This window comes from Equus caballus, chromosome 4 (assembly GCF_041296265.1).
Source record: "Equus caballus isolate H_3958 breed thoroughbred chromosome 4, TB-T2T, whole genome shotgun sequence".
In the NCBI taxonomy this organism is placed as follows: domain Eukaryota; kingdom Metazoa; phylum Chordata; class Mammalia; order Perissodactyla; family Equidae; genus Equus; species Equus caballus.
The window spans coordinates 101,822,637-101,839,929 of record NC_091687.1 but is presented as its reverse complement, the minus strand read 5'-3'; the positions used below and the strand labels follow the sequence as shown (position 1 = coordinate 101,839,929).

Below are 17,293 nucleotides of genomic sequence, written 5' to 3'. Positions count from 1 at the left end.
ATATAACAACTCATATCTTTTAAAACTAAAACATTTGACTGAAATCGAATGCTGTTTTTCTTAAAAGACACTGGTCAGACCCTCTCTAAATGAAATTCTACTCTAAAAATAGCCACATAATTTAATGAAATCTGCTTGATTGTAAACATCCATCTACTGTTTCTGTTTTGTAAATATTTTTCAACAAGGCAGTGAAAAGCCACTGTGACCATTGGGATTTGTTTCAAGAGTCTCACAGAGTTTCAGTCTAAGGGGTGTCAGAAAGATCACCTATTATCGAAGGAGCTGAAGTCAAGTGGTACTGATGTCCCTGGTAGGGGAAAGCAAAGGAGGGAGTGTCAGGAGCTCTGGAGGAACTGGAGTTGATGTGGAATCTAGAGCAGATGGTGGAGACAAAGAGGAAATCAGGGAACCCGGCCGGGACACAGTGAGCAGGGAAGCCACCTTCGTGAGAGCAGTGGGCGTTTCATCAGCAAGGGGTCACCTCAGAGGGGCAGCTGGTCTGGCTGAACTAACCAAGACTGAGCCAGAATCTTGGAGGGATTTATGTGGCAAATCTTGCAGAACTTCAAGAGCTTTTGTAAACTCAAAGACTCAGAGTCATTTGATTAGTTTGACTAGATCTTTCCAGCCACATATAGAGAATCAACTTCTAATGGTACCTAAACTCTCCTGAGATTTGTTGGTACAAGCAGTGGTTTTTCTAATTCTTCCTAGGAGGTGGAAAAAAGAAAATTATATTTTTTTCATATATTGGTGTGTGTTTTGTTTGGGGGTAGGTGCAAATATATATGATATTAGGCTACAATGAGTGTGTTTTCAAAAATGCCTAGATTACGAGTCCCTTGTGTTCAGAATTTGGAAACCCTTCTCCAAAATGGTCCTGCTCTTCGATCTAAGGAGGTGTTCCTTCTTTACCTGGTTTATAGGAAAATCCATGCTATTCTGTTCTTGTTTTTATTTAATTTATTGTTAAAAGATAAGAAAATTTAAATATATGTTCATGAATATATTTTCCCAGTTGTGATCAATGTATATAGTTTGAAATGAGAATTTTTCTTTTATATGTTTAAATTAAGCAATTTTTCTATATTACTACAGTCTTCATCTTTAATGACTACATCAAATTCATCAAACTTATATAACATATATACATAATACTAGCTTGGCATTGAAAAACTCTAAGAAATTTATTTTTAACTAAGTCAGAAAGCATTTTTGTCTGAGGTGGCATTCACGGACAGCAACAGTGGGTTGTAAAGTAGACTTACCAGGCCTTCATCCCTTTTAGAGCCACCTGGCTTTATTTCCACAGATGCCCCAGGTTTGTCCTTTCTGACATCACAAGCCAAAATGTATCATTGCCCTTCCTGATTCCACACTTTCATCTAAAATCACAGTGACAGATTTAATCCATATCCTACCCATCGCATGCTATAGCCAGTTAAAATCTGTATGGTTAGAGATAAGGTTAATAGAGGCCTTCCCCAGTTGAGCACATATCCTTCTTGCTACAGACGACAAGTCATCTTATGCCTGAGGCAGAAATAGGCTGGTTTATAGTCTGGTAAATAGACTGGTTTAATCAAATCTTATTCAGATGAGTTACATCCTTCAAAGCAGGTTTTTGGGGGGTATCACCAGCTTTTTCCAATCCTACACATTCCATTCTTCTAATCTCGTCCCCCTTTCTCAAGGTATAAGGAGTAGGTACAGCATTCTGTATCAGTCCTTCCTCACTTCCTCTTCCTCCTGATCTGTGTATGTCTCTTCTGGAGCATAAAGTTTATACGGTTTTATTTGTCTGTCTGTTTGGGGTGATCTGATTTGACTGGTAAATTCTGAAAGAGCATGGATTATGTCTCCTTAGTCTATTTTGTGTAGAAGTCACCTGCAGGTTTGAGATTGATGTTAAGTAACTATACCGTGCTACCTCACATATTCTTTTCTTTCTTCACTTTTCTATGCCTTTTCCATTTGTTTGATCTCCTTAGAATAATCTCTGTTGACACTTGAAGGATAGAAGCAATGCCACTTTAAAGCTTCCTCACTGTCGATGGAATGATGATAATAACACAACGGATTTTCAGGACTTTTATGGAGAAGTCAAAGCCCTTCACAGACATGAATGCATTCATCTTCACAACAGCTGATTTAGAGATAACTGAGGACAGGTCTTAATGGCATATTGCAAATGGATGCTGAGGTCATCTGAGAAACTTTTAGCTAAAGTCATAGAATATTACAGTGGAAAGTTCAACTCTCTGTTTTCAGGGATGGCACTAAGGCCAGCAGCACAAAATGACTTGCCCAGTCAGCCATATATTGGGATGAGAACCTGTATCTGGGACCGTCATCTCTGCCATATGCAGCCACAATTCTCACACTCGTGTGAATGTTTCGGGGCAGGCCACTGTCCACGGGGGGGGGGGGGGGGGGGGCGCAAAGCAGGGCCCCAGTCAAAGGAAGCAGAGCAAAGTAAATGAGCTCAGAGCTGCCTAGGGACAGACTAACATTCCCTCTTTGCACACTGTTTAAATCTGATTCAGACTTCTCACACTGAAAATTTTTGGCCAGTACTACATGGTTCATTCATTTCTCTACTAATAATTAATGTAAATAGGTCAGATTTTATGGATCTATGTATTTTTGTTTCATAAACTCAGCAAGCTTTTTCTTTTTTCTTAAAGCAGCTCTGATTGGCTCTTTAACTGCAACATGGGGCCTGTGTAGAACGTGCAAATGATATAACACATTAGGAAATTCTTTTTGACAAATTAAAATAACATTTTTTATTTTAGAAATTCCTGAACATTTGAAAGTGCTAATCTTGGGAGATGTTTTCTAACTGGCGTAATTAGCTTGATTCCTCCAAGTAGCAGCATTTCCTTGGTCTAACTGTTTTTTGGACGGCAGGCTGAGTCATAACACAGGCAATGTGGAGATGGAAGAAAAATTGAACATCAGAAGCCTTCTAATGACTTCCAGCCCTAGTCCAAGGACAAGGGAAATGTGTGACTTCTGAGAGAGATGAAGATAAATGCAGCCACTTTCAAATAGAATTATAATAGCCTTTCCTTAGACACTTGAGCTCAGGAAAGGATTAGTTGTCAGGATAGAGAGGTCACCAGTGCTCACCTTGGGAGGAGTCTTCAGCAGATCAGGGTTTCCAGAGATAATGTCCTTAAAGAAAGGCCAGCTGAGGGCTTGTTATCAGAGGCATGCATAACAATGAATAAGTCTGCTCTTATCCTTTTCCCAGGCACTAAGAAATTCTGGTACATAATCCAGGTAAAATTTTCAGGTCCTCCTGCATCAGTAAGCTAAGTAAAGTTGTCCTTGGTGAGCTTCAATAAATTGACAAAGAAAGGACTCCTCCCCACACACCAGGCTGTGTGCTTAGCATCTTCTATAGGCTCTTCCAAGAAGCTGTAATGCAGATAGCACGGGCTAGTTGACTTCTTCCTAAATTTGGCACACGTTTTCTTCAATTCCGATTTATTTGAATGCATTTCAAATCAATGAGCACTTCTTGATTTGATTCTTGTAATGGTCATTACTTCAGTTTTGGGGGAAGTAAAGCTGAACCAGGAGGAAAGCACTTCCTTTCACAAGTTCTTAACCTTTTTCCACAAATTTTTGTCCCAGATTTTAATAGTGAAAAATTTCAAACCTACAGAAAAACTGAATATTACAGCAAAATCTGTTTACCTTTCACCCAGGTTTACCAACTGTTAACATTTTCCTACATTTGCATGTCTTTCTTTGTGTGTCTGTGTATTTTGTTGTCTGAACCATTTGAAAATATGCTGAAGACATGATACTTAACTCCTAAATTCTTCAGCTTGCATCTCCTAAGAACAGTCTCCTATATAAGTGTAGTGCCATTTTCTACTCCAAAAAATATAACATTGATCAAATAGTATTATACAGTCCATATTCATATTCCTTAATTTTCCCAGTAATGCTCTTTTAACTTTTTAAAAATCAACTAAAAAGCCTACTAAAAAATCATGCATTTTCTTTGGTTGTCATGTCTTTTTAGTCTCTTTTAATCCAGAAAAGCCCCTCACCTTTGGTCTTCCTTAACACTGACACTTTTGAAGAGCCCAGGCCAGCTAACTTGTCACACGCCCTGCAGTCTGCATTGGTCTGATAGTTTCCCCATGACTGGATCCAGCTCAAGCATTTTTGGCAAAAATTATTATTACCTAAGTGGTGTCGTATTCAACCTAGTATCATATCAGGAGACATATATTGTCAGTTTGTCCTCTTATTGCCGATGCTAAGCTTGATCATTTGGTCAAATGTCAGATGATATTCACGAGATCTGTCTGCTACTTTTTTCTTTTTAATTAAAAGTAATACATGGAGTGGTACTCTGAGACTGAAAATATCTTGCTCCCCAGTAACATCTCACCCAGTGGTTTTAGCATCCATTGGTGGTCCTTGCCTGAACCAATTATTGCATTGGCAGCTACACAATGGTGCCTTTCTAATTCTCTAATTCCATCGCTCATTCCTTTAGTAGTTGGCATTCTTCTGTGAAGAAGAGATTTTCCTCTCTCCGCTGGCCTTTGGGGATTCTTTTTATGATTCAGTATATTATTTGACATCACTCTCAGTATTCTTCTTTATCTCAAATGCCCTAAATTTTTTTTGAACACTCTCTTGCTTTCTCGAACAAGATGTTTCAGACTTACCCTGTACTTTGCTTCCCTAGAACATACTCTGTGTTAAAAGTTGGCTATTTAGACTCCTAGTCCAGGACGGGCAATCAAGTACTTTGTGAATGGAAAAGACGGAATTATTAATTTGGCCTGTAGTGGGTAGAGAATCAAAGAGAGCTCTATAGGCTAGAAGGGGGCATTTGACTTTAGACTTGAAGGATACAGCAAGCATAGAAAAGATTGGAGATGTCCCAGAAGGAGGGGACACATCAAAACTTTTCATGGGAGTAAGAAGTTCCTGATATATTCAGGGAATAGCAAGTAGCATGTGGTAGCTGGCAAACAGGTTATATGGGAGAAAGTAGCCAGGTGACAAAGGGCCTTAAATGCCAGGCTAAGGTGTTACAGTGGGGCAGGGAGGTTATAAGCAATGAGGTTCCATCAGTTACTTTTCATGTGAGAATGACATAATCAGAAAGGGAATTTAGAAGAGTGGGAAGGAGAGGTGATGGTTTGGAGTAAGGAGTAAAGTTAGAAGATTATCTGATCCATATCCAGGCAAGAGTCTACTCATTATATCCCTTATAGAATGTAGTATGCATTCTATTGGTAATTTTAAGTTAAGTTTGTTTAGCGTTTGCATTTTCAGTTTTCTTTTCCACAGTTCTGCTACGTATTTCTCAGCCTTCAACGTGAAGGGCTTAGGGCTCAGTCTTTCTCACTGCTCACCATATGTTAAGTATCCAAGTGTTTGTTGACATATTCCTATCATAAGTTGAAATTATTTGGAATGATTTGATTTCCCCCGTTTGAATTTAATAGTCCCTTTATAACCAGAGTCTCTAGGACTGTATTATCTGCAGGTGAAGTGGGAGATGAAAATCAGTATCTGTATAATCAATCCACAACATAATGTTCCTCTGGAAAAACAGATAATTGAATCATAAGTGTGGTTCCTGCTTCAATGTACTGTTCAATCAATATGGTAGCCACTAGCCACATGTGGCTATTGAACACTTAAAAAGTGACTTGTCCAAACAGAGATATGCTGTAAATCTAAATACACACCAGATTTCAAGGACTTAGTATGAAAAAGGAATGCACAATGTATAAATAATTTTTTATATTGATGATATGTTAAAATGATAATATTTTAGATATACTGGATTAAATGAATATAAAGGGACCCACTGTTGCCACTTTTATTCAACAAAGTATTGGAAGTCCTAGCCAGAGCAATTAGGCAAGAAAAAAAAATAAAAGGCATCCAAATCAGAAAGGAAGAAGTAAAACTGTCAGTATTTGCAGATGACATGATACATATAGAAAACCTTAAAGATTCCACTGAAAAACTGTTGGAAATAATAAACAAATTCAGTAAAACTGCAGTATACAAAATCAATTTTAAAAAATCTGTTGTGTTTCTATACACTAATAACAAACTATCAGAGAAATTAAGAGAACAATCCCGTTTACAATTGCATCAAAAAGAATAAACTTAACAAAGGAGGTGAAAAACTATAAGACATTGAGGAAAGAAGTTGAAGGAGACACAAATAAATGGAAAGATATTCTGTGCTTATTGATTGGAAGAATTAATATTGTTAGAATGTCCATACTACCCAAAGCAATCTACAAATTCAGTGCAATCTCTGTCAAAATTCCAATGGCATTTTTCACAGAAATGTGACAATATGTATCTAGGACCAATAATCCTAAAATTTTGATGGAACCACAAAAGACCCCAAATAGCCAAAGAAATCTTGAGAAAGAACAACAAAGCTGGAGGTATCACACTTCCTGATTTCCAACTGTGTTATAGAACTATAGTAATCAAAACAGTGTAGTACTGGTATAAAAACAGACACATAGGTCAATGGAATTGAATAGCGAGCTCAGAAATAAATTAATTGCCCATATATGCATGGGTTTATGACAAAGGAGACAAGAATACACAATGGGGAAAAGACAGTCTCTTCAATAAGTGGTATTAGGAAAATTAGACCTCTATCTTATCCCATACACAAAAATCAACTCAAAAGATTAAAGATTGGAACATAAGACCTGAAGCCATAAAACTTCTAGAAGAAAACATAGGGAAAAAGCTCCTTGACATGAGTCTTGGCAATGATTTTTTGGATTTGATACCAAAAGCAAAAGCAACAAAAGCAAAAATAAACAAGTGGGATTACATCAAACTAAAAAGCTTCTGCACAGCAAAGGAACCAACCAACAAAATGAAAAGGCAACCTACCAAATGGGAGAAAATATTTGCAATCATATATCGGATAAGGGGATAATATCCAAAATATATAAAGAAGTTATACAACTCAATAGCTAAAAAAACCTCTGATTAAAAAATGGCCAGAGGATCTGAATGGGCATTTTCCCAAAGAAGACATACAGAAGGCCAACAGGTACATAAAAAGGTGCTCAACATCACAAATTATCAGGGAAATGCAAATCAAAACCACAATTAGATATCACCTCACACCACAAATAGCTATCACCAGAAAGATAAAAGATATCAAGTATTGCCAAGGATGTGGAGAAAAGGAAACCCTTGTACATTGTTGGTGGGAATGTAGATTGGTGCAGCTACTATGAAAAGCAGTATGGAGGTTCCTCAAAAAATGAAAAATAGTGTACTACCTTATGATCCAGCACTTCTATTTTGGGGTATTTATCTGAAGGAAACTAAAACACTAACTTGAAAAGTTATCTGTGCTTCCATGTTCCTTGCAGCATTATTCATAATGGCCAAGACATGTAAACAACCTAAGTGTCCATCAATAGATGAATAGATAAGAAAAATGTGGTTTATATACACAATGAAATACTATTCGACCATTAAAAAGTAGGAAATCCTGCCATATGCAGCAAGGTCCATTGATGGACCTTGAGGGCATCATGCTAAGTGAAATAAGTCAAACAGAGAAAGACAAATACCATATGATCTCTCTCACATGTGGAATCTAAAACAGACACGCACACAAATGAACTTATAGGTACAGAAAAACAAATTGTGGCTGCCAGAGCCTGGGGGTTGGGGATGGGCAAAATGGGTGAAGGGGGTCAAAAGGTACAAACTTCCAGTTATAAAATAATCAAGTCATGGGGATGTAATGTACAGCATGGTGACTATAGTTAATAACATTGTGTTGTATATTTGAAAGCTGGTAAAAAAGTAGGTCTTAAAAGTTCTCATCACAAGAAAAGAAATTTGTGACCATGCGGTGGTGGATGTTAACTACATATATTGTGGTGATCATTTTGCTATATATCCATATATCAACTCACTATGTTGTACATCTGAAACTAATATGTTATATGTCACTTATATCTCAACAAAAACAGCAACAACAATAAATATATATATTGAACATTTTACTTATTTTTACTTTTTTGATGTGGTTACTAAAACATTAAAAGTTAGATATGTGGATCGCCTGGTATTTCTGTTTGACAGTGCTGATGTAGATAATTGAATATATTTCTTACTTTGATTGATGGCCTCAAACATATTTTTCAAGATTCCAATAAATATAAATACTTGAAAGGCATGTACTCTATACCTCTAAACTAGGACTAGTTTGAGTTTTTGTCTGAAGCAAATGAAAAGGCAATATGTCAATACAATTTTTGAAACTTTCAAGAACCATAAATATAAATACTATTTTATAGGAAACAATTTTAATAATAATCATACTTCCAAGAGTTCCTATTATAAACTAGCAATTTTTAAAATGGAAAGTTTGCCTCACATATATACGTATAATGACCTTTTGTAAATTTACAGCTCAGAAAATTAAAATTGTAAAGACCAATCATAGTGAACTGATTTTAGAAGAAGCATGCAGTCATGCACCGCATAACGACGATTCCATCAATGACAACCACATCTACAACAATGGTCCCATAAGATTAGTACCATACGGCCTAGGTGTGTAGTCGGCTATACCATGGTGTACACACAAGGATGAAACCGCTGAATGATGCGTTTCTCAGAATGTATCCCCATTGTTCAGTGGTGCATGTCTATGGTTTGCTTCTTCTGTTAACGAAATTTGTGTCATATTTTCTCCGTGTGTAGCCATTTCTCCAAATAGGCTAAGCATCTTCGGAGACTAACTGATGGATATAGAGCATACATGGTTCCATTATGCCTGATAGTTAATGATGTTCTGAATGTCTAACTTAACTTCTAGAACTTAACCTAACATTCCAGGATGGAGGGAATCTTGAGAGTCATCATATTAGGTTCATTAAACATCTGTCTGTGTGGTATAGATAGTATTCATTTACATCTCAGAGTCGTTTTTACACTCTCACTAAGTTATCCACTTACTCCATCAGGCCTGCTGACAATTCTACACTTCAAGAAAAATAAATCCACATCAGTTCTTTTTTTTTTCTTCCTGAGGAAGATTTGCCCTGAGCTAATGTCTATTGCCAATCTTCTTCTATTTTGTATATGAGCCACCATCACAGCATGGCCATTGATAGACGAGTGGTGTAGGTCTGCACCCAGGAACTGAAGGCAGGCTGCCAAAGCGGAGCGTGCCGAACTTAACGACTAGGCCAGCAGGGCTGGCCTTCACATGAGTTCTCCTCTTAGAGCTCTTCAAAAAATTGCTTTAACCTCTCTTAGCAACATGTGTCTAACAATGTTTATGATCATCATAGCCCACCCTTGGATTTACCCTCTCTGAACTTCATTTTCCTCATCTGTAAGTTGCAGATAAAAACCTGCACTTGGTGCACTGGAAGTGCTCAGATAATGTCTTGAATAAATGAGAATCTCCATCTCAAATATCACTTCTTTGCGTAGCATCTCCCAGGCAAAGCTCGTTCATTCCTTTCTCTTTCACTCACTAAGATTTATTTATTTTAGAAATGTTTGCATTGCCTTTTTTATAATCTTACTTGTTTATTTTTACAAAATAACCAGTGTCAATGGGGCCAGGCCTCTTGGGGATGTCTGTTGTTTCCCCATCACCAAAGAATTCACCTGCCACTTGAAGATATGTACAACCCATCCTGGCTCCATCCTCATTAGCTCCTGCCTCGTGCTTCTGTCCTACCCACTGCGCTTGACTACATACACATCTTTCTCTTTACTGAAATGTGAAGTCCTTGAAGGCAGAGACACTCATCTTGTATCCCTGGTGCCCACCACAGAGCCTTGGTAAATATCTGTCAAGCAAATGAATGCAGATGGCACCTGAAATGATTTTAAGTATGACACAAAAGCCAGCCTGGTAAAGTTGTGAAGTTATCTCATTCTGCCTCTCAGCAGGCCATGAACTAACCATTTGAATTAAGGCTTTGCTAATTGTTCAAATCATGACATCTCTCTTTTTGCATCTTAAAACACTAACAAGATGGGAGAGGAAAACCTGATCCACTTTATTGACAGAATAATAGAAGAAAGAAAAGGGGATGAAAATTTCTTGAATAATTACTATGTGTTAGAATTTTAACTATATAACATACAACTTCTCTTTGAGGTAGATATTGTTATCCACATTTTACATATGAGGAAACTGAGGCCAAAAGGCTAAAGAACTGAGTTCATAGAGCTAGTGAGCAGTAGAGGCCAGGTTTGACCCTGGGTCTGCCTCACAGACCTCACCATGACAGGTCTCATATTTTTTAGAAAGATGCCTCCTCCGTAAAAGCATGTGAGCAGAACCGCCACGCAGGAGCAGAGGGCACAAGTGCTTCCCACCCTTGCTTTCCAGTGCTTGGAGGCATCACAGGCCTCCCCCAGGATTCCTTTACACTCTGTCTACCAGCTCAAAAGAGCCACTAAATTAGCTTGCAGAGGTAAAATGGGCAAGAAACTGGGACAAATGGCCCCATCTACCCCCACCTGACATGAGAAGAGTTGAATAATTGAATTCTACCAATTTGCCAGCTTTTACTTTGTAGTCTTAAGTCTTTTCAGCTATGGAGAAAAGCTGGTAGGACATCAGTGAAAGCAACAGAATATTAAATACCTAATTCTCATCCTTACTTTTGGGAAAGAAAACAGTTTGAGATAATGGATGAAAACTGTAAAATCTGTGTTAATGTTTCTCATATTTTTTAAGTTCTTCTATTTCCCTAAAATATGAAAACCCAAAAGTCGGGCTATGTCTTTGTGTCTCCTAATATACCTCATATGAAATTTCCCTGGAACTGAAACTTAACCAGTCCTCAGTGGCCAATATTCTTATTGTCATTAGACTACAGCTGTCCTTAAAACAATTGATGATAATGGCTTTGAAGCAAATAGATGAGACACAACTTTTACATTCAGACAGAGCAAGCAATTTTAGGTTATGTTTATCATACATCATCTGATTGCTTATAATTTTACACATAGCTATAATTTTTATTCTTGTCTCTGGTTAAAAATAGGGCTTCTGAATGACTGGTTGTCTTAGAACAACTCTGGTTAGCTCAACAAGCATGGTTAGCTCTACTGTACGCTCTGCAAACAAAGAGGGGGGGAAAAATGGAATCTGATTCTTCAGGCAGCCAAAGTTTTGGACAAGTCCTCTGGGGTAGAAATGAAGAAGTAATTTGTGAGGGAGTGACATCATCAAGGAATCGCAGTCTGACTGGGAACTCAGCAGGGCACAGATCTGCCTGATTCAGGACCCCAAACAATGAGCTTTGCCAGTCTTCGTGCCTGTCTAGGCAGGGAACCTAATTCATAGCCTTGTCAACTGCTGAGGATCGCTCCCATTCCTGTCCAGCCAGGAAGCCTGGCCTGAGCACCTGGGAAGCTGTTTAGCCCAGCAGCACTCAAGTTGAGAGCCCAGCCAGCAGCTCTGCCGTTTGCAGAGGCAGGATGGTGGCCCCATTTGTTTGGGGAACTTGGTGCACAGTTCTGCCTGAGTCAGGACCCCAAACAACAAGCCATGCTGGCCTTGAAACCTGTTTTGCTGTTGCACCTGGAAGAGGAAGCTAATTCACAACCCCACCCACGGCTGAATATGGCCTCCGGCCCCGCCTGACCAGGAAACCTAACCAGAGCTCCCAGGAATCTGTGTAGCCCGTCCTGCAGCCCCACTTACAGTAGCGCTTGAGCAGAGAGCACAGCTAGTGGCTTTCCCCATCTGCAGGGCAAAGCCATATAAATAATCCTGCCATTTGCGATGGATAGACCTTCGGGGCATTGTACTAAGTGAGATAAGTCAGACAAATGTCAGAGAAAGACAAATACTGCATGATGTCACTTTTATGTGGAATCCAGAAAAACCAAACTCATAGAAAAAGAGATCAGATTTGTGGTTAGCAGAGGCGCAGGAGGGTGGGCTGAATTGTGTCAAAGTGTTCAAAAGGTGTGAACTTCCAGTTATAAGATAAATAAGTACTGGGGATGTAATGTACAACATGGTGCCTGTAGTGAACCATGCTGTGTGGTATATTTCAAAGCTGGTAAGAGAGTAGATCCTAAAAGTCCTCATCACAAGGAAAAAGACATTTTTGTAACTATCTAAGGTGATAGATGTTAACTAAATTTATTTTGGTAATCGTTTCGCAGTATATATGTACGTCGTCATGTCCTGTACACCCTAAACTTATGCAGTGTTATATCTCAATTAAATCTCAAGAAAATGAAGAAAAATAATAAAAACAGAATTTGCTTTTCTCCTACCTGGGGGAAGTTGTCTCTGCCAGTCTTACGTATTTTATTTTATGATGACCCTCAGACATTCGAGGAGGATGGAGTTCAGTCATCATTCCAAGTATTTTCCTCAAAAAAAAAAAGATTGTTTTCACCTAAGGAAGATTTTAAGGTTTTGTCTAAAAGCATGACTCCTTGTCTTGAAGAAAATATACTCCAAAATAATTGTAGTGACATAGTAAATTGAATTTCCTGATTTTGTGTTTCAGCTTATTCATCTTAGTTTTCTGTCATTTTCTTGTACTTTCCATAAAGTTGGCATAATCAGATGCATTTAACTGTACCTTTAATTAATAGTCACTGTAGTGTTAGGGACCGAATGTGTGTGTCCCTCCAGCATCCACATATTGAAGCTGTGACCCCCAGTGTGATGGTCTTTGGAGGCCTCTGGGAGAGAATTAGGGTTGGAGTGGGACAAGGGTGGAGCTCTCATACTGGGATTAATTAATAAAATAGGAAGAGACAGGAGAGCTCTCTCTGCATCATGTGAGGATACAGCAAGAGGGCAGCTGTCTGAAAGCCAGAAGCAGGTTCTCACCAGAACCCAAATGTGATGGTACCCTGATCTTGGACTGCCCAGGTTCCTCACCTGTGAGGAACCAGTGTCTGTCTGGGTTTTTTTTAAAGATTGGCACCTGAGCTAACATCTGTTGCCAATCTTTTTTTTTTTCCTTCTCCCCAAAGCCCCCCAGTACATAGTTGTGTATGCTAATTGTGAGTGCCTCTGGTTGTGGCATGTGGGACGCCGCCTCAGCATGGCCTGACAAGTGGTACCATGTCTGCACCTGGGATCCGAACCCACAAAACCCCAGGCCGCCAAAGTGGAGCACACGATCTCAACCACTCGGCCACGGGGCCGGCCCCCAGCATCTGTTGTTTAAAACCCTAGTCTATGGTATTTTTTTATAGCAGCCCAAAGCCAACTAAGACAAGTTTCATAACTGGTCTTGGCGGAACTTTAAACATTGCAAAATAAAATAAAAACGTAATTTACAAGTATGGATAATAATGGCTTTCCTTAAAGAAATGTTTCCTGCAAAGAAAAAGTTATAGCTTCTTATGCCCTAATAAAACCATTTCAATTCTTTCCCCATTTAAGAATTACAGTGCAACAATGTCTTAGAAAAACCAATATATGTCAAGTAAGCATCTACCCCTGATCATCTGAAATCCATAGTCTGCCTTGAGAAAATCAGAAAGGAATTTATGTGCAACTACAAACTAGAGAAATAATTTTGTACTTTAAGCCCAGGTAAGAGCTAGGATTTTAATCTAATCAGTTTCCAGAATCTTAGAACATATTATTTCAAGTTCAGGTGGGGTGCGCATACCTTGTTCTTCACTAGGGAGTTTCCTCTGTAAAGCTGGCAGGCCTCCTAAAGCATCCTACGTTGCCGTTATGAATAAATGTTCTGAAATGTTCAAACTGCTCCCTAGCTCTTCCCCTGTTGGCTGTTGGGAAAACCTCGAAACCCTCGGCCTGGGGTGGATGGCAGGAGGCGCCTGCTGTGCACCCAGATTCCAGGCAAGGCCATCTTTCAGGAGAGCCAAGGCTTCTTCTCAACAGGTTCCAAGTTGACTTTGCTGTGAATCCTGCCACAACCACCACCCTAACCCACTGTCTATGTAATAAGTGTCTGGACTTGTATATGTAATTTATGTGCATATTAATATTATTAATATTAATATCATTTAGAAACTTCATCTCAGAATGGTTCCAGATTACTGAAGAGGCAAGAGCCTCTTATAGTGAATTGCACATTCAGGTAATATTCACATGAGGCCCACTCTGTATTCCTGTATAGTTTTACTTTATAACTTCGTGTTTGCATTAGTAAAGGCGTTGACAACTATGAAAAATAATTTGAGTTTTAATAAGTAAACTGTGTGAACCAGTAATATTGATCGTATATTATCCTGTAGTACTTTTTCAGAATTTTTAAATTGCCTTTTCACGATTTCCTTAGGAAGATAACGGGCTCCCTCTAGTGGGAGGTGAGCATTAGAATTGAATTATTTCCCCAAAGCAGTGTAGCTTCTTAGTCACCCTCTGAAGGAAAGGGGGCCTCTTCTGACTCTGACAGTGTGGGCTCCATAACATTTAGTTTTCTCTTTGAATTTTAGCAAAGAAAATAACATTGATTATCCAGGAATGTTTATAGGACAGTCTTGAGTTTAGAATCAGGTTGATGATGTGAACCCAATCTGCCTAGGCGTTAGCTTCGGCCAATATATTTATGTAATTTATAAATACATAAATTCTAATTACAAAACTTAACTCGTAAGCCTTTACTTTGATAATTGAGTGGTTTTTAAAGGATTCTCTCATCTCTTGCGCTCATGTTAGAGCTGCGCGTAGGTGGCTTGCCCACGATTGTGTATCTGGAAGTCTGCTTTGACTCTGAGTTCCTATTAGTTTTACAGAAAGTAAGCCCTGTTCACTTTGGCTTTTCCTACTTTATAAGAAAAAAATGACTAAAATCCCATGCTTTTTTGAGGTAATTAGCTTTCTGCCCCTTACCATTTATGCTTGAAGCTAAAACTACATCTTATAGAGTTTAATAACTTATGTAAAATGTTAATTCTGAATCATCAAGAAAAATTAAAATTGTACCCAGGCAGGGAAGTAAATAGCACATTACAGCAATGGCTTTTGGTTTTATAATCAGTAAGAAAAAAAACGTTTAATGAAATTTAGCATTGAGAATGGGCTATATCCCCAAATGGTAAATAACCAATAACCAGCTCCAGGAAGAGTGGTTATGGCAAGTTATAGAAATTTTCAGTTTTAAAACCCCATATCACATATTGCACCTATTCCACATTTTATCTATCTTCTATCAAAGCGTGTACTTACTTGCTTTTTGGTAACTGTTGACAATGACATTCTACACTGGAAAAAGGTTGGCTCTCACTAAATATATCTATTTTTAATTTTCTTACAGCAAATCATATGCTTAGTTTTGGAACACTGGTCAGTACTTCCAATACCTACGATGGATCTGGTATTGTGACTGTGGAAACGGACCATCCGCTCCTCTGGACCATGGCCATCAAAAACTAACACAGCCACCGGCATCCTCAGCTGTGCCTCTGACTTACCTCATTTGCCAATGACTTATTGCTCAACAAGAACGGTTCACCGTGGTTTGCAGGAATCTAGAACTCTCCATGGGAAGTCCGCTAGTTTTAAAGATGTTAATATTTAAATAATCCAGGGGACATTATAAATGACAGATCTCTGTTTTACAGTGGGGGGGGGGAAATCATTATTTGTTAAGAAAGGAAATAAGCTCTGTTACATTCAGTTGGAAAACTAATGTGGATCATTCCACTATAAAATGCAGCACTGGTTATTCTTATGTTATTAATCATTCCATTTATCCTAGGAAATTGGTTTTAATTTTGAAGCTGAGAAAGCTCTGTTGAGGGTCCTTGGTGTCCAGGATGTAAACCTCCCATCCTTAAATGCTTATCATCAAGGGCTACTTCTGAGTGTCTATTAATATTAGATTCCTCTATATAATATAGAAAGGAAATTCTTCCAGATTGGAATGTTAGAAGTACACCATTTCACTCTGGCCTTATTACTGTGTTTGGTGTTGTCTTTTAGGAATACATCCAGAATCATTGACCTAATTATTAAATTTGAAAACAGGTAGTTATGTAAGCTATAGATGAAAAGAGAAATGACACAAAAGATAAATGACAGTCCATAAAGCTCTACTAACGTATTCACCCCAAACTCAGCTTCTGAAGTCAGTGTGCTGGGCTTTAGTGGAGTGACAGATCCAAGTTGCCCTCATCATAATTACAATCTGGACTGAAAATGTTAGGCAGAGGAAACTTAAGCATAAAAATCGAATTGTTTCTGACATACCTCAGACTGAAAAAAACCTTAGTTCATAGACCACAAGGTTACCAGATTACCAGAAAATGGGTTTTGCAATCCATGGGGATGAGTGAACACAGTGTATAAGGAGCCTGGTCTGAAAGCCTGCGTTCCTGTCCCTGTGCGGCCATCCATCTCAGTTCCCTGAACCCCCCTCCTCAGCCAGAAAAGGGAAGCGGCTGGATGGATGTGCCTGAGGTGCCTCCCCACACTCAGATGCCAGACACCGACGCTAGGCTGTCATTAGGCAGATAATGCCCAGTTACTAAACCATCTGGGGCACTGAAACGTATTTGCATTTCTTTTATGATGAGACCCTCTTCTATCCTCTTACCCTTTTCCATCTTGTTTACCAAACCGAATGTTGCCACACAAACCATGAAGTAAGAACCTGCCCAACATGGTTCCATACCCACAGTCCCCGGGTTGCTGTAAGGAAAGGGACCAGCAGCTCTTTTCTTCCTGGTGCTACAGCAGAGGCGGCATCAGATTGTAAGTGGAGGATGAAAGCAGGGTCAGCTGAACTAGCATGCAATTGTGAACAGTTAATCATTAGAAATAATTTTTAAATATTTATGCAAATATATGTGAGATTGAAATCTGGAGCTCAAATAAAAATATTTAACTATCAGTGTGCATGTCTGTGGTCAGTTTTTAAGGAAACAATCCGTTGTCTCAACTGTGTTTCATTATCACCAATCTCTCATAATCAATGCTTCTGTATAAGAAAAGGATTTGCTCGAAGGATGATTGATAACTACAGTACCTCACTCATCTGATTTCAGAGAGCAGCCCAGTGCCTTTATTACTTTCTCTAATCTCCATGGCGGTTACTCTCTGGCTCACATGTGCCAGGTGTCTACACTTCATCTCTCTGGACTGCAGCCCCATCCATAAAATAGGGATTCTAGGTGGCACCCCATAGTACCTTGTAGGACTTGCAAAGAACAGGCAGATAGATTACTTTCAAAGATCTCTATAAGCTCGAGGAAAAAGAACCAATAGAAAGAAGGAAATTGGTGGAGGAAGAACCCTGGGGAGCAAGAGAAG

The 17,293-nt window shown here is 38.8% G+C and overlaps 1 protein-coding gene across 4 annotated transcripts in view; it reads left to right on the top strand.

Moving 5' to 3' along the window:
• Positions 1–16,874, top strand: part of TPK1 (thiamin pyrophosphokinase 1) — a 325,030-nt gene extending 308,156 nt beyond the window's left edge. For all 4 annotated transcript variants that reach the window (XM_005609478.4, XM_014739331.3, XM_023639892.2 and 1 more), the window contains one exon: positions 15,297–16,874. In XM_005609478.4, coding sequence (XP_005609535.1) covers positions 15,297–15,415 — 119 coding nt within the window. In that variant the 3' untranslated portion in view covers positions 15,416–16,874. The remainder of the gene's footprint in view (positions 1–15,296) is intronic.
• Positions 16,875–17,293: the final 419 nt, after the last annotated feature.